Source organism: Daucus carota, chromosome 7 (assembly GCF_001625215.2).
Source record: "Daucus carota subsp. sativus chromosome 7, DH1 v3.0, whole genome shotgun sequence".
Classification (NCBI taxonomy): domain Eukaryota; kingdom Viridiplantae; phylum Streptophyta; class Magnoliopsida; order Apiales; family Apiaceae; genus Daucus; species Daucus carota.
This window is the reverse complement of record NC_030387.2, coordinates 9,062,547-9,085,113: the sequence shown is the minus strand read 5'-3', so window position 1 is coordinate 9,085,113 and position 22,567 is coordinate 9,062,547. Positions and strand designations below refer to the sequence as shown.

Below are 22,567 nucleotides of genomic sequence, written 5' to 3'. Positions count from 1 at the left end.
CATACTAAGGTGGACAGCAGAATCTTAATACACTAATAACTATTAAAAATCATGTTTCCGCCATGATATATAATCATAGGAACTAGCAATGTGAGTCGTTTGATTTGAACTATAAAGCTTTATTTCTAATTGTTTCTGCACACTGCACTACACTCACTGCACATTCTATCATCAAATAAGTAAATATAGTTCCGTAAGCAACCAAAAATATTCTACTCCCTCCGTCTCTTATTACTTTTCATGTTTCTCTCTAGCATGTTTGCCAATACACACTTTTGATCCTTAATATCATTAGTTTTGTATTAGTATTAAATATAAAAACTTCATTGTATTAAAGTACTCGTGAATACGAATCCAACAAGATCACTCACGACTATATTTAGTCTTATAGATTAGACGTAAATTAGTAATTAGTCTCATGTTATGAACAGTCCCGGCATATCAAACGAGAAAAGAATAAAGAAACGGAGGGAGTATCAGAGTGTTAAAGATATATTTTGACCGGGTTGGGTTGGTTTAGGGTTTTTAAAAGTCATATTTCGACCCAACCCATTATAAACGGCTCAACCAAAAATCAACCCAATTAACCCACGGTTTGGAATGGGTCGGGTTAGTCGGCCTAGTTCAAGGTTGGGTTGGGTTGGTTTGAACGGGTTGGACAACCCATGAGCAGCCCTACTTGCTGCTGTGCTGCTTGTGTGCTGTGGTTAAAACTTGAAAGAACTGCCGAGAAGTAGAGAAGAGAAGAGAAACTAGTGGTTTTTATTCTTATCTTGTCCACGTGTACGCTCCTGGTTGGCTAGAACACATCACTTGCATGACAGTGTGTTCGTCCGAGGGGGGCGAACATATAACCATTTTCATGTTATGTTCGCCCGTGGTTGGGGCTTTCGGAAAATTATTTTAGCTAGCTCTGTCCGCCCGACGTGTGTATTATATACGGTGGTTAGATTTATAAAACGAAAAAACAGGTGGTTAGTTTTATAAAAATTATGTTCAGGGTGGTTACAAATTTGAAGAAGCCCAGAATTCTCACCCCTGTTATCACACACTAACAATTTTTTTTTTTTTTGCGAGAACAATTTTTTTTCATAAGCATCGGTAAAAGCAGAAAAGAAAAAAGATGAAGTACTCATGAGGCGAAATATATCTCATTATATTTTTTAGTATAATATTAAATTAAAAAATAACTATTATACAATCTCTAATAAAATCAATGGAAATACTGAGCAGCAACGGCTCAGCATAAACCCTAATTAAAACCCCTCGTTACCCCCCTTTTCATCTCCGCCAAACTCTGACACAAACCTATACATACACACACCTGTATCTATAAATCTCAATTGAAAAGCAATTGCAGTGACTAGAGATGCAGAGCGATGAAATCGTATGGCAAGTCATCAGACACAAGCACTGCAGTTTCATGAGCAAGTATGAACCCTAATTTCTGTGATTTTTGAATTAATTTGATCGATTTTTGATTGAGTCTGCTTTGTTTTGCTTTAGAGGCGTTTGTGTTGATTGTTTATGTTTGTGTTTGTGTTTGTTTTTACAGGATTGAAACTGGGATTTTCTGTCGAAATCCGTATAATGTTACCGGGACTTGTAATCGGAGCTCGTGTCCGCTTGCTAATAGTCGATATGCTACTATTCGAGATCATGAAGGTAGTTATTTGTGATTTTATTAGGTTTGGTTTGCATTTCTTTGCATTTGTTGTTAGTTTTTGTTAGTTTAGTTAGAAATGTCGTTATATTGGCGGTTGCTAGCTTGAGTATGTTTATATGTATCTGTAGATTAAATGGTAGGGATAGCGAGTTTATGCTTAATGTTAAATTGAATTTATTTAGGAAATGTGAAAACGCAAATGTAATCATCTTCCTCCTCAGACTTTGTTGGTTCTTTTTAAAATTCTGTAGATAAGGAGAGAGTGTTTTAAGAATTTGAGGGCTCGAGGATTGAGCTCAACAATTTCGAAGCATATCTATCTTACTTTTGTTGATTGATGTTAAGTGATTTGATTCTATTATGTTTTAGATTATTTCATATTGGCGGTTGCTAGGTTGAGTATGTTTATATGTATCTGTAGATTAGACGGTAGGGATTGAAACCGGGATTTTCTGTCGTTATATTGGCGGTTGCTAGCTTGAGTATGTTTATATGTATCTGTAGATTAATGGTAGGGATAGCGAGTTTATGCTTAATGTTAAATTGAATTTATTTAGGAAATGTGAAAACACAAATGTAATCATCTTCCTCCTCAGACTTTGTTGGTTCTTTTTAAAATTCTGTAGATAAGGAGAGAGTGTTTTAAGAATTTGAGGGCTCGAGGATTGAGCTCAACAATTTCGAAGCATATCTATCTTACTTTTGTTGATTAATGTTAAGTAATTTGATTCTATTATGTTTTAGACTATTTCATATACTACGATATTGTTGCTAGCAAGTAGCAACTAATTTGTTCTACATAGTTTTTGTATATATTTAAATTGTTTTCTTTAATTATATTTCTGGCTTAGAAGGGCACATATAATTGTGGGATATTGCAAGTTGTGACATATATTGACTCTAGCTCTGTATGTCTGTTTGCACATTATACAACAGTTATCTTTATGTAATTGTTGGAGGTTGACTACAGTGGAAACAGTTGATATATAGGGAGTACAGGTGTACAACAGGAGAAATTTAAACATCAGTATGGAACTCAAACCAGCAACAAAAATGATGATTATCTTTTTCCAATATTGGTTGTACAGGAATCTTCTATTTGTACATGAAGACAGCAGAAAGGGCTCATATGCCCAGCAAGTTATGGGAGAGAATTAAATTGCCCAGAAATTATGAAAAAGCACTCGAGATTATTGACAAAAATCTGGTATAGTAGTTTCTACCTAATTATATGAGTAACTAATTTGTCCTATTCTTTTTGCCATAAATGTGCCTGATATTCTGTGTAAACCATCGTTTTGCAGATGTATTGGCCCAAATTTCTGGTACACAAAACAAAGCAACGTTTAACCAAAATGACTCAGATGAGGATACGCATGAGGAAGCTTGCGCTGAAAACAAGGTATGTGATATCTTCATCAACCAATTATGTTTCGTGTTCAGATTATGCTATTGTACAATTACTATGTATGTGCTTAACTGCTCATGTACTTGCTCTACGTGTACATGAAATTATTCTGTATCACAATCTAAAGCTAATTTGATTTTTCCAATTATTTGCATGGTATGCAGTATATTTGGATCTGAAACAGGACAATTAGTTCATTGTAATGGCAATGAACTATTTCTGTATCATTCTAAATTATTAGTAAACTTGTAGCATAACATACATTATTTTCGAGATTTGTGATTAGAAACAAAACTGGTAATGAGTAGACTTTTAAGTTAAGACCCCTGATGCTTTGAAGTGGGTGTCTATCTGATAAAAATTTTAAGTAGCTACGTAGAAAATTGGTAATAAGATTACATGTTTTGTGTTGGGATTGTGGAATTCAATAAGATTGCATCAGTTAATTCTTTCCATAACATTAAGTACTAAAATTTAATTTCTTTTAAGAGGATAAAAACTGGAAAAAAGTTCGGATTAGGAGTAATAAGTAATTACTATTGAGTATTTGTAAGGAGGAATGTTCAACTAAACAGGGGAAGACTTGTATATTTCCATGTGAGTGTTTAATGTCAAGTAGCATCATATGATATCAGGAATATGATTGCATTTTTTACATTTGGATTGTCGAATGATATAAGATTACATATATGAAAATAAATTAATCTCCTTTATATAACATGAAGTGTTTTAGATTTGATTTCTTAGAAGTGAGAAAAAATGAGAACCGGAAGTTTGCATTCGTAATAATTAGTATTTATTAAAAGGAATTTATTAGGAGGAACATTCTAATTAGAAGTGGGGCATACTTGATAGTATCAGACTTCAGAACTGCAATAAATTCGCTTATAATTAGTTCAAATTGTATTTTTCTATGTGAATGTTGAATGAAAAGCACAGCAGGCAGATGATCTTTCCCGAATGTGGAGTTGATATAGTTGGACTGTGTAGTGTTAAAGTTTTTCATTTTTAAGCCTAAAACTGTAATAGGTACATAGCTAGTTGTTGATACACAGGATTCTCCACTCTTCAAATTGATTTCTTTGATATATAGATGAATATAGTTTCCTTCATAGGCAGAATTCTAATTAGCAGTTGCCATTATTTTTTTGTTTTTCCCTTTAAAATAAGTCAAGTAGTCAACTGTTGCAAAGACCCTAACCCTCAACTAAGATTGTTATAAGATACATTTTGTATGTGTGAATGATCCTACTGTCACCGTAAATCTTTCCTTCATCTCTTCCTCTGTATTTATAGCCCTGCGGTTGTGTTAGATAGTTGTAATATCATATAGATCTTAAAGCACTATTATCTGAAATGTATTCTGTTTATTTTTTTCCAAACAGGGAGAAGATAATGACTCTTCCTAGGAAAGAGATAAAGAGAGAGTCTAGGAGAGAGGAAAAAGCTGAAAAGGCAGCAATCTTGGACAAGGTTAGATTTCTGGTTGCTCTTTGCCGCTAAAATATCTCACCAAACACCAATGTTACCTTGCTGAAAGCATCTTTTTATTTTGCAGAGTATTGAAAAGGAATTACTTGAACGTTTGGAGAAAGGTGTATACGGGGATATATACAACTATCCTGTTGAAAAATACAATAAGCTTCTTGATGATATGGAGAAGGATGCTGTCGAAGAGGAAGAGGAGGTAGTTTGTATAAAGTTTTTTCTATTATTCATTTCTCCTTTTTTGTTCAGTGGTGTCTGTTGGGCAAGAAACTAGATGTTTCCTCATAGCCCTGGGATATGTGACCTATACTAGGAACTCAAATAAAAAAGAGCTGTTTCTTATCTTTGCATAATTTGTAAAAGCAGGAGGCTGAGATAGAATATGTTGAAGGCTATGAAGACCTTGAAGAGGAGGACGATATGGAAGATTTTGGCGGACTTGCATTAGAACAAAGTGATGCAGATGGTATGGTTCATCCTCATTTGTTTTTTGAATTATAATTTACAATTGCTTTATTATGTCTCAAGTTTAAAACCAGCAGTTGATGTTACAGATGGGACGGATGAAGATGATGAATTGACAGTCTCAATTAATCAGAAAAGAGAGAGAAAGGATTCTTCAGTTGGGCGGAAGCTTGGCAAAGATGGACCTGATGCCAAGCCAAAGAAGAAGCCAAGAGTACATGTGGAGGTAAACACTTCTTCTACATTATCTCGCTTTATACATTCTCCATTTATCTTGTTTTTTTACCTGCCCATTTCGGATTTGTTGTCTTTAGCAATTTAATAGACGAGTTGTTAAATACTGTTGTGAGCAGAGTTGTAGTTCAATTATTTATGTGTAGGATGGAGCTTAAATTTTGTTATCTGTCCACTGATACTGAAGACTTGAAGCAAAATAATTTGTTTCTTGCTCTTGATAGCTTACTTGTAATCACAACTGACCATGTTTAACTTGGTATCATTAACATATCCAGGTTGAGCGGGATGGAACTGATGAAAGATTGAAGACTGTAATCTAAGGTCAAACCATTGACTGAATTATCTTACTGGGAGCTGCTGAAAACCGATGCGGGATTTGTTTGGTTGTAGTTCAAAGATGCTGTATTATTTTTGTTAATTATATTCTGAAGTTAGAATTCCAGCTTTCCCCTGTAACATTTAAGTTATTGAGGAAGATACTTAATGTGTGAGTGCAAACTCTCTTTAGCACTATAGATTTTACATGTTGAGGTGATCTATAATTCACTCATCAATAGTATTCTTATTAATCATAGACTACATGATTTTTTTATTTGTTTTTCTTTTAATTGTGATTGTTTAGATTGGAAATTACTTATATGATCAAAACTTAGGATCATATTATTTGTTTCTAAAAATGAACGTATACCAAAATAAATTTATATATTTATAAGAACGAGGATGTAAATAGACTAAGCAAGTTTATTAATTCATGCAATTTATGTGGTATTCGCATAACAATCATGCATTTGTTTTTTGTGTAACATGCATTTGAATATCATATACATAGGCATGAAATTCGTTGATATGTGTCGGAGAAGCAGAATCCATGCATAGAATTAACAGGTATATTATTCATCCTTGTTTGTCAAACTAAAGTCATCCTCGCAGATTTTTCGCCTAGCCGTCCTAGGACGGTAGAGGGGGAGGTCCGATACGGTGAAGCCGGTGGAAAATGTACGAGGTAGACAAGGAAACATCGGAGAAGATTGACTATTCCTCTACCATTTGTCGTTGCACGAGTTTAAAGTATGACGAGTTTGACAAGATCGAGCTTGATGAAAAGGACCCTGAGGGCAATGTAACAGAGGAGGAATCCGAGGAGTCGGAGAAATTGGTAGATTCTCTTTCACTTGCAGGCCAGCAATTGAAGGTTCTTCATGTGAGTTAGTCTTGCATTCTCATTGTTATGTTATTCCACAGGTTTCATACAGCAAGTATATATGTATGAATTTTTTGTGTTTGTCTGTGGAACAGAATGTTGATGAAATCGTTGCATGGAAACATAGGTTGGCGAAGCTTGATCTGTCGTCTAACCTATTGTCTACTTTGCCCGGTTCCATCAGCGTGCTTACAAATCTTAAGGTTTTGGATGTCTCGAGGAACAATCTTAGTGGTCTTCCCGAAAGCATTTCCCATTGCAGGTAAACTCATTAGTTAATGTTAATGAAATATGATATCATCCTGGTAAACCCATATCTCCGTTGCAGGTCCCTGGAAGAGTTTGATGCAAGCTTCAATGAGCTCAAGTTCTTACCAAATAACTTCGGCCATGGACTAGTCCATCTTAAGAGACTCTCCATCAATCTGAATAAGATCGCCTGCCTTCCAGCATCTATTCGTGAAATGGTATCTTTGACATATATGGATGTTCATTTCAATGAGCTTCATGGTCTGCCATATTCTATTGGGGAACTGAAGAATCTCGAGGTCTTGAACTTAAGTAGCAATTTTAATCATCTCACCACTATTCCTGACACGATTGGAGAATTATCAAATCTCAGGGAGCTTGACATCAGTAACAATCAAATCCGAGTTCTTCCTAGCACCATTTCTCAGCTTGTAAATATAACCAAGCTAAACTTAGATCAAAACCCGCTTGTAACCCCTCCGGCTCATATTAGTGCCAAAGGGATTGAAGCTGTCATGAATTTCATGAAGAGTAGGTATGTTAATAACTCCGCGGCTGCTAAACGTGTTTGTGCAGCAAAAAATGACGAAAGGGGGCCTTCTGAATGGCATCAAGCACTTCTACGTTGAAATCTTGGCTTAGATATTCCCAGTTGAGTAAGAATTCTAAAAATTCTGACATTCGACTATTGGCTATTGCCGCTGTGCATTGTTATAGACTTGCCCTTGATATAGTTTCGTGTTAGAACATATTGGGCTAGGAGTATACTGCTTGCAGACGTATCTCCTTGCCATGCGAGTTGTAATTGTACGTTAGACAAGTAGTTTACTGGCAGATTGCATCTTTTTTCGTATCTGTGTCTTGCAGATGATTCGTTTACTATGAATGGGGGAACGATAACGATGCTTTTGCTTGGTTCATCTCTGGATACACAAGTTGAAATTTCACATCGAAATTTTTTACCTTCACTGGTTTAGCTGCATAGAGACTTAATTTACAAAATCTAGACTCAACAGACTTTTTACAATTTTTAATTTTTTTGTCATGTCGACAAGTCTCAGGAAACGAAAATTTAAACACTCATGCACACGTGTTCAAAGAATAAAAGAACAGAGTCCCGGCCCTGAAATCCAGTTTTCAAAACTCCACTCATTACCGGAACCGAAAGCGAAAAAGATTCTCGTAGGTTTATCTGAAAGAGACGCAAATGAAGAGAAGAATCCAAGAAAACAGAGGATTATGGGTCACCCTTTCCTCAATGCTATTACCCCTTGCCACGCCCAAGTCTTTTGACTCTTTTACAGTGCAAACACTATATAAATTTTGTCTCTTTTCTTCTTAATGACAATCGTTTTAACAAATTTCATATTTCTATTGGCTCACTAATTTTCAGACACCATTCTGATCACCATAAAGAAAACAGATACAAAGGTATTTACTTTTCCTCTACCATATGTTTATGCCAGCTTGCCATTCATGTAATAATTTAATTTGTTTAATTTTTGAGTGGATGAGATATAAATATAAACCAAGGGTCGTGGATGGCAGTGACGAGTTATATAGCAGATGGTTTTTGTGGCGTTGGCAGGATTATAACATTCTTTTTTAAACGTACAACGCTTTTTAACTGCTGTATGGGGACTTGTTCAACGCTTAAAAACCGTTGTATGAGGTCATTTTCCCCATATAGCGGTTAAAAAGCACTGTACGTGTTAAGAGTATGTTATAATCCTGATCGCTCGATATTCATCCAACGGCTCAAAAATCATGTGCTTGTGCTATATAACTCGTCCACAGCCATCGATGGCTGTGGACCGCGACCCTACTACCAATTGTGTGAAAGGAGGAAACTTTGTCATTTTTTTGAAAGTTAGGCCAGAGTGCTGAACTTATCATAATCTGGAACCTGGATAGGGGAATATCATTGTAGCAGTCTAGCAGTGTTCTAAAACTAGCATAGGCGACGCCTAGGCGCTATGATATGTTGTACGTCTGAATTCAGCAGCAGTCAGATTATCAGGCCTATTTGCGAAAAAGAGGAGGAAATTTAGCAAAACTGCAGAACTGGAAACTTTTGAAAAATAGCATTATAAAAGTATCCCACAAAAAAGAAATTTATTAGTAAAATTAGCATTAGATTGGTTAAATTTACCAAATAATTGTTTTGATTAATCACTAAAAGGTAATTTTAACCGTCTGGTGACTATTAGAAATATTGCATATAGTACAAATGAAGTCATCTCAGACTTGTTTGTGTGGATAGGAGGATTTGGAAGGTTTGGATGAACTGTTGTGACACCTATTGGTGACAGAAATGGACACTAGATACAATAGTGATGATGTATTGTGTTAAATTGTTAATTATAAGATTATTGTTTATATAAATTCATAGCTGGAGGACGAAAGCAAAGAAGGTTTTAAAAAGAACCAGATTCTGGATAGAGTAAGGTGGAGGATTTTTTTATCCTTCTTGAAGCAAATGCCTTTTCGGTTCATCAATGATCACCCTGGCTTGCCCTGCGTTTTTTTGTCTGAGCCTGGTGGTTCTTCTGCTCAGGTTGCTTTATTTGTTTTGCTGCATGTACATTCACATTTGTTTCGTGATTACTTTTCGGTTTGCTAATGAATCAATCTGATTTTACATTATGCCCGACAAGGAACATAAAGAAATTTGTTACCAGCCTGTTAAATTTGGCGCTGATCTCCTAATATTCAACTGGTGTATTTATTCCATGTGAAGCAAAACCACGTAGTCTTTCTAGAGACAATAAAATCATGAGCTAATTTATAGAACATATGTTGAATGGTGGTTTCTTTCTGCCTGAGTTTATTTTGTAACATATTGTAAACTTTTATTCTTTCCTGCTAATAGCAAACTGTATGAATAATATCTGCATCATGTACTCCTTTATGAGTGTAAGATATTCATGTTGTCACCGAGACCTAAGTGCAGGTACTCCTTTATGGCGGTCAAGTGATTTCATGGAAGAATGAACAAGGAGACGAGCTACTCTTTAAGAGCAGCAAGGTGAAAATATTTCATAAAGTTTATGAAGTTGCTTTTAGGGTCAATGCATATTGTTCTTAACGAGCTTATTGTTCTTTGTGTTTGATGTAATACGTGCTTCTCCTGCTCACAGCCAACTGGGAAATCTCCTAAATCAATCAAGGGAGGGATATCTATTTGTTTCCCACAGGTTTGATTGCCTAATACCTGTTTATTTCATATATTTTAATTAGGATAATACATTTCTTGATCTTTATTGCCACTATTTGTTGCAGTTTGGAACTTCAGGAGCATCAGAGAAGCAAGGATCCCCAAGGAGCAAGTTATGGTCTTTGGAAAATTGCCCGTTGCATTTGGTTCCCACTGGAAGCCCATCATCTGTGGATCTTATATTAAAGTCGACAGACAATGAGACAAATACATGGCCGCGCAGGTATGTTCTGATTTTTGTTTGGATCAGTCATGAAATATTCACTGTGCAGTCGAGGAAACACAAGTATTTGAGTGTTGATTGACAGTCATTGGTACCGTATTCTACAGCTTTGAGCTACGGATTCATGTTTCTCTTAGTCCAGGCAAGCTTACCATTGTACCCCAGGTGAAAAATACTGATAACAGGTCTCTGTCATTCACCTTGGCTGTTCGCAATTACTTATCAGTATCGGACATAAGGTACTTGTCATTCACCGTTCTACTCTACTAGTTTTTCGGCTTCAGAAATGTTTGTTGAGAGACAATAACAAACTTCCCTGACTAAATAGTTGTAAATTTACTTTGCTTTTGTATGTTGTGTCCGAATTGCAGTGAAGTACGCGTGGAAGGCTTGGAGACACTCGATTACCTAGACAATCTGCTTGAGAGAGAGAGGTTTACAGAGCAAGCAGATGCTTTAACTTTTGATGGAGAGGTTTCTTTCTCTCTTGGCTAGACAGTTATGAGTTATGTCTGCAATTTGTGTGGTTTTATGCGTACTAATATAAGACATCCTGTCCCGATTCTCCCAAACTAGTAGGACTGAAATTAAGCATTTTGTAATCTGACAGGTTGATCGGATTTACCTGGAGACACAAACAAACATAGCCATTATAGACCACGAGAAAAAAAGAACCTTCGTGCTACGAAAAGATGGCCTCCCGGATGCTGGTCAGTTTAGTCTTAACTCTCAGTAACATGCACAACTATACAGTTATATTTAGTGGCGGAACCAGGAGTTGAAATGAGGTCGTGGTATAAAATCTGAAATAATAATAATTTACTAATTATTCAAGATTCGGTAGGCGTCGAATAAACAAAATTCATTGATTTTTCCGACTCAGCCGGACTTCATTTCTTGTTATAAATTCACATTATTTGCGGAATGCAGGAGTGTGGAATCCTTGGACAAAGGCTAGCAAGGGGTTTTCGGGATTGGGAGAAAATGAGTACAAGCAAATGTTGTGTGTGAATTCAGGTGCACTTGAGAACCCAATCACCCTGAAACCAGCGGAAGAATGGAAAGGGTTTCAGGAGATTTCTGCAGTGTCTTCAAGTTACTGTAGCGGTCAGTTGGATCCTCAAATGGTTCTTCAGTGGTTGTAAACTTGTAATCTCCAGCTTACTTCCATAGTTCCATAGTTCCATTGTCCATATATAAAAATATTACTCTTCACCGTTTGATATGATTAAAGTTGATGATGCCCAGCTCATCCCAAACATTTCGGTTATAAGTATTTATTAGAAAAAAAATTGATGCACCACATTATTCACTAAAATTGAATTGTTTGAATTATTATTTTTGACACACTTTTCACAAGTTTTGATTATAATATCATAATTAATATAAAAAAATAATATTAGTTTAGTATTTTTATTTATAAAAATATTAGATAATTTTAAAAAACCTAAAAATATTATAAAAAAATACCAGAACTCAGAACCTTTCATTTGGATATCATTCATAAAAAATGTGCGAAAGTCAGTATATGATACTTTAAGAATTTTGACTTATGATAAAATGATATTTTTATAAATGTTTTCAAATGAGTAACTCATCTGAGTCAGTTAGTCACTATACATTGGACGTAGTAAATGACCTATTTGATAATTAATCCTAATAAATTATGAAAAATTAAAATTTAAAAATTAAATGTGCTTTTAATCCTCAATGTTTGTGGACGTATACTGTTTAACTCGCTGATTTAACCCTTAAAATATTCGAATGTTTCGATTAGCTCTCATATCAGCATTAAGCCAAAACAAGATATATAATGCAGGACAAACTTTGACAATTACTATCGAAGATAAAGTACTCGTCCCTTTTAACCCCTAAAGATAATTTGCTCATGTCTTTTAACCCCTAAAAAATCCATTAATTGTGTATTTTAACCCTTTTAACCCTCAATGTTTAATGTGCTATTAACTTTCGCGAGTCGCGAGTGTGAAATGTCATGTTTTTTATCCGTTATATACCTTTTTGTGGTACGAGGGCTAATCAAAAAAAATCTGATACTTGGAGGATATATATAAAAATTGGATCAGATTATTTACATGTCGGATCATACTAAATCTATTGGATCAAATTTTTTCTGAGATTTATTCTAAATCTATATTCGTTTCGTTAGCTCCTGGATCGGACCGGATATCCCATCGTATCGTAGCCCTGCAAGTAGATTGATACAATTATGATTAGTTGATTATCATATGAATGACACACCAAAGTAAAAATAAATAAAATAAAAGATCTGATCATTCTTTTCAGATATGAATTGTTTGTTTACCACGTTTCCGTATCTTTCACCACCTTTCATATCTTTCTATCCATCTTTCTTCCAAGCCTAAATTTGTATTATGCTTGGGATAATAATAAGCTCTGCTTTTCCACAGAAATATTTCAATCTATTGATAAGTGGATGACTCTACTTTTGTGTACAGGCCATCATTATTCATTCCCATGTTTATTTAAAGAAAAGATAAAGACTTGTTTTACCAAGTCCTGTTTAGAACAAAACAAACATTGCCAGGAAGCCAACACCAGTGTCTCAAGTTCAAGGTAACATTTCTTCCAACTCAAATGATTTTTTCTCCATGTTGATTTACTGTGCCAGATGATTCCGCCATGGTCCTGGCCTTATTCCAGTCTGTTGGGAATCGGGGTCGAACAGGGGAGGCTCAGCTTTGAAAATGAGTAAAGAATTTATTATGCATGTTTGCATTGTATGCAGGAATTGATTGAAGAAAAGATGGAAAATAGTGAAGAGAGCAGAGGAGGAAACAACAAAGGGGAGAATCAGTATGCTTTACAAGTATCAGTAACGTCGCCAACATCGACCAGGCAGGGGAGTGGCACCAAGAGCAGCAACACTAGTACTTGTCTTTGTTCTCCCACCACACATGCAGGTTCTTTCAGGTGCAGGCTACATCGTCTTCCAAACCTCGAAAGATCTAAGAGCATCGGTCAATGATCACGAAGCACTCCTGCAGGCTGCAGCATCTTCAGTAGTACAAGTCTGATTTTCCCAAGCCATAAGTACTAGAAATATGTGTTGTGTGGCAATAATAATTAAGCAGTTTGATCGGTTAAATGTTCTATGTGTACATTTACGAATGCTGCCTAAATGTTCCTCTTCTCTCCTTGATATCATTTCGAAGCTCTTCATACTGCACAATGTTTTACTAATTAATAAGCAAGATAGATTAAAATTCATGCATAAAAAAAAGTACTAATACAAAATTGAAGACAATGATCCTTGTCTGTAGAGTGATCACAAGTATTGTTATTACAATTCTCTTCTTTGTGAGTATAAAGGAACGCAATGAGGTTCCAAGTTGAGATTAATCTAACTCTACCATATTCTTTACCCGGGTGTTGGACCACCTGAGTATCATAAGTTTTAATAAAATGGCCCAAATACTAGAGAAGATGGCCCGAGCTATCATTTTATAATCCAAAACGCTAGATCGTTTGGCGTTTATCATCTTTTTCTTCTTAACGATACAAGATCTAGCGTTTTGAAACCATAAATGCTCTTTCATGTAAGGTTTTGCTCCTAAAACACTGGATCGTGTGGCGTTTTATAGGATTTTTCACCTATACGCAACACGATCTAGTGTTTTGTTCCAAAAATTAAAATGGCGTTAATAAATTGTATTTGGGGTCATTTCTTCCAACTTTATTATTTTGGGCATTACACTTGAGTTCTGTGACATCTGGGGCCATTTCTCTCTTACCTCTAGGATGTCCATAGTCATTGTGTAAATCTTGTCGAAAGATGGTTGGTAATTTGGTATATATATCAGTGTCCACACCATCCTTTTATGAAAACCACACTAGGACCAACACAGTATATAAAATTGAGTGACAGTGCAGCCACTAGCAATGTTCTAACGTTATCCAGACACGAGTGCGTATTGATATTGTCATATTGATATCGACAAAAAGGATCAGAATTATGGTATCAGATTGCTGTAGATTTGCAAAATCTGAAATCCAGAATTTACTTTCACAAAGCTAGTTAAAACATGTTCATGAGCCAAAGCCAATAGATTATGACAGGTGCAATTATTATATAATGACAAACAATACCAAGCTTCACCCTTCCGAATTTCATAAAGAAAAAGATGCACCTTAAAGATTTATCTCTTGTTATCTGGTACTGCTCTTCCATTATTAACAAAGATTACACCAACAATGCACAGTAAATTATCCGTTTTCTCTAACCATTACAAGAACAATGAAAATGGAAAACAGGACAATGATGGCCACCAGTTTAAGAGCTAGAAATTAAATATAAGTTAAGTTTTTTCGCTTCCATGCCTGTGGATGGGCCACAGCCTACTGAACATTGTTCTTGATCGACTTGGAAGTGAAGTGTTTGATTTTACTCGAGATGATTTTCCGGTTCCATCCCTGTAGTTTTTGTTTGAGCCATCGTTTTCTGCAGGTTTCGTTTTTAGAGTAGAGATACTAGAATTTGGTGTTTTAAGGCCTGAAACGCTCCACTGGTCATCTGGTGGCAAAGTTTTGTTACTGATTAATGAATTGAGGAGCCTAGATGGATCATCATGTGCAGCTAGAAGGGCCTTGATATTGCTAGGAAGAGTAATCATTTGGCCAGTAGCTACAGCAGCTCGAGCTTGCTCAAAGAAGAGGACTTGAACTACTACACGAAGTGGGAGCAATTCGTTCTGTGCTGCATGTGTGCAGGCTTCTATTGATAACTTTTTGCAATCCAGAACTCGGCATAGACGCTTCCGTCCACTCTTATTGAGCTCTGGATGTCCCTGAATGTTTATGCATAATAATAATTCAGGACAAAAGTGGAGTATTCATAAATGAATTTATTACTACATAGACGAAGAAATGCTGGAATTGTCTAAGCTAAGGCTGATTATCTTACAGATAATAGTAGTTGTCGTACCAAGACCAATCAAATACTAGAAACAAACTATTAGAATTCTCTTTGTAAGTGTTGAATCAAGGGTAGATATCCGTATACATATCTGTGCTCAAGTAAACATCCTTGAAACCGAATCCTAAATAGCATGACTCATGCAAATAGAGTTGAGATTCCTATAGACTAATTTGCTGACACTGCTTGCTTTTGTCTAAAAATTTTGTTTTACAAATGAAAAAGAGTTTTACATTATCTTAGTCTGATGGCTTTAAAGAACACTTGATAAAATTGAACTGTAAAAAAACTTATAAGATAAAAAAGAGTATGATTAAGTATCTGAAGTTATACCTTGAGATAGATGTCAATAGCTCTGTACAGATCATCATGACTGAGTCTTGCAAACTCAGGAATAGCCTCAGCAATTGCGATAAACTTTAAAAGTTCCAAATTAACGTCACAAGCAACCACCTGCAGATACCCATCCATAAGCCTTGCAACTCTCAGTTTAGAGCCATGAGATGCTGAAGATGACCTCCTACTTTCCTGAAGCTCAGAAAGGTTTTCAGCCGAACGAGACCTCCTCCTATGAAAATTCCCCCTAGCTCTTGAAGGACTAGTTTGGGGACTCTGCCCTTGTATGAAATGATCTAAGATGTCAATAACTATGCCAACATCATATTGCTCTTTGCATGTATTCGACATATTGGGAATTAGAAGATCACTGACTGTTGCTTCCTCTAATTGCATTCCAATTCTTTTAGCCAATTCTGCCATTGACGACGAAGAAACTTTAAGTATATTGGCTGCCTTCAAAAGTTTAAGCAAGAAGCTGCAAGAAACAGCATTTTTGTCAACTGGAAGCAAGTTGATTAGTGATTCTATGAAAAATCTATTTTTTAAGGCTACTTCTGCAACTGAATCAGACTCGCGGGCAATTGTATCTTGCTTCTCATTGTTCAAGGCTTTTGATATCTGCGGCAGCCATCGAGAAGCATATATCCGCAATGCATCCCCAACAATATTAGAGGGAATTTTCCCACTAGATTTTATGGCTATCATTGTTCTCCAATAAAAATCGATGCCCAACTCTGCAACATCTTCAGCCCACCAGCTCTTGCTCATATTTTTAGACCTATTTTCTGCTCCATTACATGACAAAGTATCATCCTTACCTCTTCTCGAATAACTGTGTGACAAATTCACCTTCGAGGGATTGGAAAGAACTTTTGAAACAATAGCTTCGATGCATCTGCTAGTGATACCAAGGTCTTCTGCCCACGCTTCGAACGCTTTGGTGCTTTGTAGGGTCACAATAGAGTCCTTCCATCCATTAAGTACACAAGAATTGAGGAAAACTTCTAGTTTATGAATCAAGTTACCCTTTTCAACATCCTCAGTCATGTGTAGATATTCAGCAGCACATCGAGCTGATACAATATTGTAGGCACTGATAGTTATAGCGATACCATAGCAAAACTTTGCACATAATTCAAAAGCCTCAGCTCCACCGGGGAAGTCTGGAAGTAGGAGAACTTGTTTTGATGAAGATTCAGGTGACTCGGAGCATAACCGCTGAAGATGCAAACACTTTGACAGAAGAGGAAACTGCAAGAAATGAACTATACTTTTATTATATTTAACAAAACCAGGAAACATACAGTTTCAAGACTTAAATCCTTCAAGAAGTTCTTGATTGAGCCAAACCTTGTGAAGCCTATATCTAGTTCCTTCGACTTGCACCATAAGATCGCTAAAGATCTCTGAGGAGACTGACCTGCAATCACAAGAATGAAGCCTAACTTAACTAATTACTAACTTAATATAAGCATTTTAACCAATTATCTGTTATCAATTTTACCTTACACCCTCAGTAGTATAAAAAGTATCTGCCCGAGATCCAATTTTCATAAACTTCATGTCTAAAACCTCTTTACTACAAATTTCTAACTCCCTTTGTAAAAGTTATCTGGTCAGCACACCATGCTTGAATAACATGCCCCAAACTTCCGGTGAGCTTTCATATAGTGACCATAAAAGACTATCCTCCGATTTCTTGACCACAGATCAGAACTCTGTCAAGTTCTTCTGTATTTGAGTTTCCGAATTCAGAAAGCTGACAGGAAAGAGATCCAGCCCCCAAAATGCTTCAAGACTTCAACCAATAAGCTGGTAAAAATGCATACAAACACCAAAAGTTTACACAAAGATTCCAAGAACAAGCTAATTTGGTCTAGTTCCGAGCCTTATTTAATATAGACATGCAGAAATTAAAATCACCGGAATATACCAACCCACCAAAAGATCACCATATGCACATTCAATAATTTTTTTTTAAAAAAACAAAATTTTAACAGGAACTAGAAACCCAACCATACCAAACACTATATCTCCCTCACACTCGACAAGACGGTAACATGTACGTAGACCATAATCCGCTATCTAAATAAACATAAATCACAAAGATACAACTACAAAACCTTTACATAGCTACAACTAACCTTATGAAGAAAGATTCTTCAACACTCTGAAGAAACTACTATCACTCATCAACCTGAAAAAGAAACAAAACTACAACCCTTTTGATAATTTGAGGAAAGCTTCTTCTTTAAGCATGTAATGAACTTGTCCTAGCTTTAGCTTCCATGCCAATGTCCTTATCCCTTGTGTCTAATCATTCCCCTTTTTTTACCTTGTAAAATATATATTTGTCAACCCCCACACTTAAATTTATACAATTGAGTCTGAAGTAGAGCAGAGATTATGATTAGATCATCCGATGAGAAGGGAATGTTAGGAAAATAAACAAATATTTTACGTAAAAGTATGATAATTATGGGGCTGTTTGTTTCGTAGAAACAGAAGCTGTTTCTCGACTTCTGCTTATCTTGACCCGTTTGTGTAAATAAGTAGAAGTACTTTTAAGAAGTTGTGAATGCTAACTTTTCTCTCACAGCTTATACTTCTTTTCCAAACATTTTATTAACTTATTTACTTCACACTTCTATTCCACTTCTTTAGTTTAAGCAAAAAGTTACTTCTTGAAAGCTAAGCCAACGCCCCAAATATCATCCAAGGTGCAATGATTTGGGAAAAAGAATAAAGAAAAGCAGCATGCATAAGAAAGCAGAGGAGAAAGAAGGAATGAGATGGCAACTATGAGTGGTGTTTCTTTAACAAATATATATATATTCCCTGATATGAGGACCTCACCTCATTCAACTTGGCAGCTTAATTTTGACCTTAAGCTCAAAAGCAAATGACTCAAGTGCCCTTTCATGCACTCAAGAGTGATCAAGAGTCTGTCTGAATGGTAAACACTAGTGGCTGTCGACAACTTATAACGCTTGTTTTTTATATGAATACTAGCTTATAACCCGTGCAATGCACGAGCGGTTATTTTATCTGTTATTTTATTATATATATTTTAGTTTAAGTAACTTTATTACAAAAATAAAATAATGATAGAATAATGTGATTAAATAAATATTTTATTTAACAGTTGGATAAATTCTTCATAGTTAAATCTGTCAAATGGCTATTTAAAAATGAGGCCGAACATATATATTTAAATAAGAATGTTATAATATATTTTTTTTTACATGTTATAGTTTATGGAAACCTATAAATTCAGATATAAACTAACTAATCTAACCTTTTAATATTTCGTTATTAATAATTAATAATATGATATAAAACATATATTATAAGTTCTTTTTTTTTTTTGAAGGCAACATATATTATAAGTTAAAAAGGCGTATGAAACCAACGGATAAAAAAATATACTATAACATCTTATAACCTAAATTTAATATTTTGGTTAAATAGATGATAAAAAAATATACTATAATATGTCATAAATTCAAGACTTCTACGGGTCGAATACCAACAGATTCACCAAACTCAACTAACGGACTCACCAACTGAACTTATTATGTTTTGGCTTTAATAGTCTAGTAATATATACTCCCTCAGTCCCCCTGGACAGTATACATTGGGGGATGGGGACGTGGCACGGATTTTAATACTCTTGTAAAGTGTAGCTGTGCAATTTATTTTTAAAAATTTTGTTTGCTGAATTAAAGTTTGGATGTTAAACTTTTATTCAGAAAAAAAAATCTCAAGAATAAGTTCCAGAACTATATTTTATAGGAGAATTAAAATGCGTGTCGAGCAGTTGAAAAGAAAAGTATAGAATTAAATGGGACAGAGGGAGTAGTATATGATAGATTTGTAATATTTCTTTTAACGTGAGATCATTAAAGTATTTAAAAATAATATTATCAATATATTTTGGTTGAATAATATCACAAGTTATTTATTAATAATTATATATAATGATATTATATTTGTCTATATATGTTGCCTGTGTTAACTGTTAATTGTAAAAACTCGGTTTTTTAGTTAAAAAAATCTAAAAAAGATAATGCGTTTTGTTTAAAATTGCCATGCTGCTCGATGTTATTCCCGTGTTAATTCTAAAACTCAGTTTGTTAGTTAGAATATCTAAAAAATATAATGTGTTTTGTTTAAAATTACTATGTGCTCGATGTTATTTTAGAAGATTGAGTTTCTTTTAGATAAAAAATATATAAAAGATAATATTTTTTAGTTAAAACGAAATTATTGGACATATAGTTAGGCCCGTAATTAGGCCCAAGTACCGACCGCCCGACCAATATAATAATATTATATTTTTATAGATACTAGCTTATAACCCGTGCAATGCACGGGCGGTTATAATATTTGCTATTTTATCGTATATATTATAACTTAAATTAATATTATTGTGTGTGAATAAAATTATTATAAAATTGGTTAAATAAATTTTTTATTTAACAGATGATAAATTTTTAATAGTTAATTTCGTCAAACGGCTAATTAAAAATTAGGTCGAACATGTATATTTTACTGAGAATGTTAAAATATGTTTTTCTTCATGTTATAATTTTAGGAGATCTATAAAATTAGATATAAATCAATCAATCAATCTTTTAATATTTCGCTATTGATAACTAATAATATAGTATGTAACATATTAAGTTAAAGAAAACGTGTAAAATCAAATATCGACCTATCATACTAACTTAATGTTTTGGTTTAATTGATAATAAAGACTATATTATAACATGTTATAAATTAAGGAGATTCGTGGGTCGAATACCAACCGGATCACCGAACTCGACTGACTTACCGACTAAGTGAATTTTTCATGTTTTGGATTTAATAGTATATAATATTACTTTTAAAGTGAGTCCATTAGTGTATTTAAAAATAATGTTAATGTAATTTGGTTGAAAAATATCACAGATTATTTATTAAATTATATATAATAATATTACACTTTTATATATGTAGCTCCTATTAATTGTAGATGATCCGTTTTTTAGTTAGAAAATATAAAAAAAGATAGTGTCTTTTAGTTAAAAAGGTAAATACTATGTTTCTCGATGTTATTTTAAATGATGGAGTTTTTTTAGTTGGAAAATATTAAAAAAAATAACATATTTTAATTAAAAAGAATAATTGGTGTATAAATAGACCCATATTTTGGTCCAAGTATCGACTGACCAAACTTTCAATGTTTCGGCGTTAATAGTATAAAATAAAATAATAATATAAATATATAATATTTTTGTTATATGAATGTTGCATGTGTTATTTTTGGAAAATCGATTTTTTGTTATGATTCTGGAAAAGATAATGTATTTTAGTTAAAAAGAGTAGTTGCTATGTTGTCCAATATTATTTTTGGTAAAATGAGTTTTGTTAGTTAGAATATATAAAAAAAGATAATAAATTTAGTTAAAAAGATAATTGATTATATAAGTAGGCCCATAATTTGACCTACTTATAGATGCGTATATATATTTTTTAAGGTTTAACTTTAGTTTTTAGTTTTTGGTATAGTCAAATAGGTCTTATATTTGTTTTATATTTTGATTTGTTTATATTTTGTTTGAAACCCACTAATTTTGTTTGAAGCCCGCTAATTATAAAAGTCCGTATAAAAGCCCGCATACTGATCGATCAAATTTTTAATGTTTCGGCTTTAATAGTATAGTATTTTTTAAGGTTTGACTTTAGTTTTGGTATAGTCAAATTGGTTTTATATTTGTTTTATGTTTTGATCTTATATTTGTTTTATATTTGATTTGTTTATATTTTGTTTAAAGCCCGCTAACTTTTTTTTATAGACCGCTAACTATTAAAGTCAATAAAAAAGCCCGTGTACCGACCGATTAAACTTTTTGTTTGAAGCCCAATAATTTTGTTTGAAACCCGCTAATTATAAAAGTTCATATAAAAACCCGTGTACCGACCGATCAAACTTTTTATTCGAAGTCTACTAATTTTGTTTGAAACCCGCTAATTATAAAAGTTCATATAAAAGCCCGTGTACCGACCGATCAAACTTTTTGTTTAAAGGCCACTAATTTTGTTTAAAGCCTGCTAATTATAAAAGTCCATATAAAAGCCCGCGTACCGACCGACCAAACTTTTAATCTTTCAGCTTTAATAGTATAGTATAGATGTCGCTCGTGTCCGATTGATTGTAAAAGATCGACTTTTAATTAGAAAATTTATAAAAAGATAATATATTTTAGTCAAAACGGTAATTAACATGTTTCTTAATGTTATTTTAGAATATTGAGTTTTTTTAGTTGGGAATATAAAAAAGTTAATATATTTTAATCAAAAACAATACTTGGTTATATAGATAGACCCGTACTTTGGCCCAAGTACCGACCGACTAAACTTTTAATAAGATTGATTTTTTCAGCAAAAAAATATATAAAAAGATAATATATTTTAGTTGCAACAGTTGCAACTTTCCATTTTTATTTGCAACTTTTGCAACCTCATTTGCAACTTTTGCAACCTCATTTGCAACTTTTACGGCTGCGCCGCCCAAGGTTGCAAATGAGGTTGCAAAAGTTGCAAATCGTATTTTTGAAAAAAAAATTTTATGAAAAGGTATTTTTAAAAACAATGAAAAAGATGGTAGTATTTTTAAAAAAATAATTTTACAGATGGGTATTTTTAAAAAGGTCCCAAAAATATATAAAAAGATAATATATTTTAGTTAAAAAGAATAATTGGCTATATCGATAGACTCGTACTTAGGCCCAGGTACCGACTGCCCGACCAATATAATAATATTATATTTTTATAGATATCTCGCCTGTGTCCGTATTAATTGTAAAAGATCGACTCTTTAGTTAGAAAATTTATAAAAACATAATATATTTTAAGTAAAAAGGTAATTATTATGTTTCTCAATGTTATTTTGGAAGATTGAGTTTTTTAAGTTGGGAATACAAAAAAAGTAATATATTTTAATTAAAAAAACAATACTTGGTTATATAGATAGACCCGTACTTTGGCCCAAGTACCGACCGACCAAACTTTTAATAAGATTGATTTTTTCGGCTAAAGATAATATATTTTAGTTAAAAAGAATAATTGGCTATAT

The 22,567-nt window shown here is 33.9% G+C and overlaps 4 protein-coding genes across 7 annotated transcripts; 3 read left to right on the top strand and 1 right to left on the bottom strand.

Annotated features, from left to right (window-relative positions):
* The first annotated feature begins 1,202 nt into the window (after positions 1-1,202).
* On the top strand, positions 1,203-5,856 carry LOC108196281 (uncharacterized). Of its 4 annotated transcripts, none has more exons than XM_064081460.1 (9): positions 1,203-1,431; positions 1,556-1,665; positions 2,755-2,873; positions 2,971-3,068; positions 4,460-4,547; positions 4,633-4,761; positions 4,929-5,028; positions 5,117-5,253; positions 5,540-5,856. In XM_064081460.1, the coding sequence occupies exons 1-9, from the start codon at positions 1,370-1,372 to the stop codon at positions 5,582-5,584; spliced, it is 888 nt and encodes a 295-aa protein (XP_063937530.1). In that variant the 5' UTR covers positions 1,203-1,369; the 3' UTR covers positions 5,585-5,856. The 4 variants fall into 4 exon arrangements, with proteins under 4 accessions (XP_063937530.1, XP_017218986.1, XP_063937528.1 ...); XM_017363497.2 differs by having other exon boundaries at positions 4,926-5,028; positions 5,105-5,253; XM_064081458.1 differs by having other exon boundaries at positions 1,205-1,431; positions 5,105-5,253.
* A 131-nt stretch (positions 5,857-5,987) lies between these two features.
* LOC108196279 (plant intracellular Ras-group-related LRR protein 3) lies at positions 5,988-7,995 on the top strand. The gene is made up of 3 exons (XM_017363494.2): positions 5,988-6,465; positions 6,561-6,727; positions 6,794-7,995. Exons 1-3 carry the CDS (start codon positions 6,259-6,261, stop codon positions 7,341-7,343), a joined length of 924 nt encoding a protein of 307 aa, XP_017218983.1. The 5' UTR covers positions 5,988-6,258; the 3' UTR covers positions 7,344-7,995.
* Positions 7,996-8,127: 132 nt separating this feature from the next.
* LOC108196280 (putative glucose-6-phosphate 1-epimerase) lies at positions 8,128-11,401 on the top strand. Its single transcript, XM_017363495.2, has 9 exons — positions 8,128-8,145; positions 9,107-9,271; positions 9,668-9,742; positions 9,855-9,911; positions 9,997-10,154; positions 10,262-10,393; positions 10,526-10,628; positions 10,765-10,864; positions 11,085-11,401. The coding sequence occupies exons 2-9, from the start codon at positions 9,194-9,196 to the stop codon at positions 11,297-11,299; spliced, it is 918 nt and encodes a 305-aa protein (XP_017218984.1). The 5' UTR covers positions 8,128-8,145; positions 9,107-9,193; the 3' UTR covers positions 11,300-11,401.
* Positions 11,402-14,320: 2,919 nt separating this feature from the next.
* LOC108193236 (BTB/POZ domain-containing protein At1g67900) lies at positions 14,321-17,871 on the bottom strand. The gene is made up of 5 exons (XM_017359816.2): positions 17,592-17,871; positions 16,952-17,259; positions 16,798-16,867; positions 15,442-16,698; positions 14,321-14,980 (listed from the first exon to the last, which is right to left on the bottom strand). The coding sequence occupies exons 2-5, from the start codon at positions 17,008-17,010 to the stop codon at positions 14,492-14,494; spliced, it is 1,875 nt and encodes a 624-aa protein (XP_017215305.1). The 5' UTR covers positions 17,011-17,259; positions 17,592-17,871; the 3' UTR covers positions 14,321-14,491.
* Between the last annotated feature and the right edge of the window lie 4,696 nt (positions 17,872-22,567).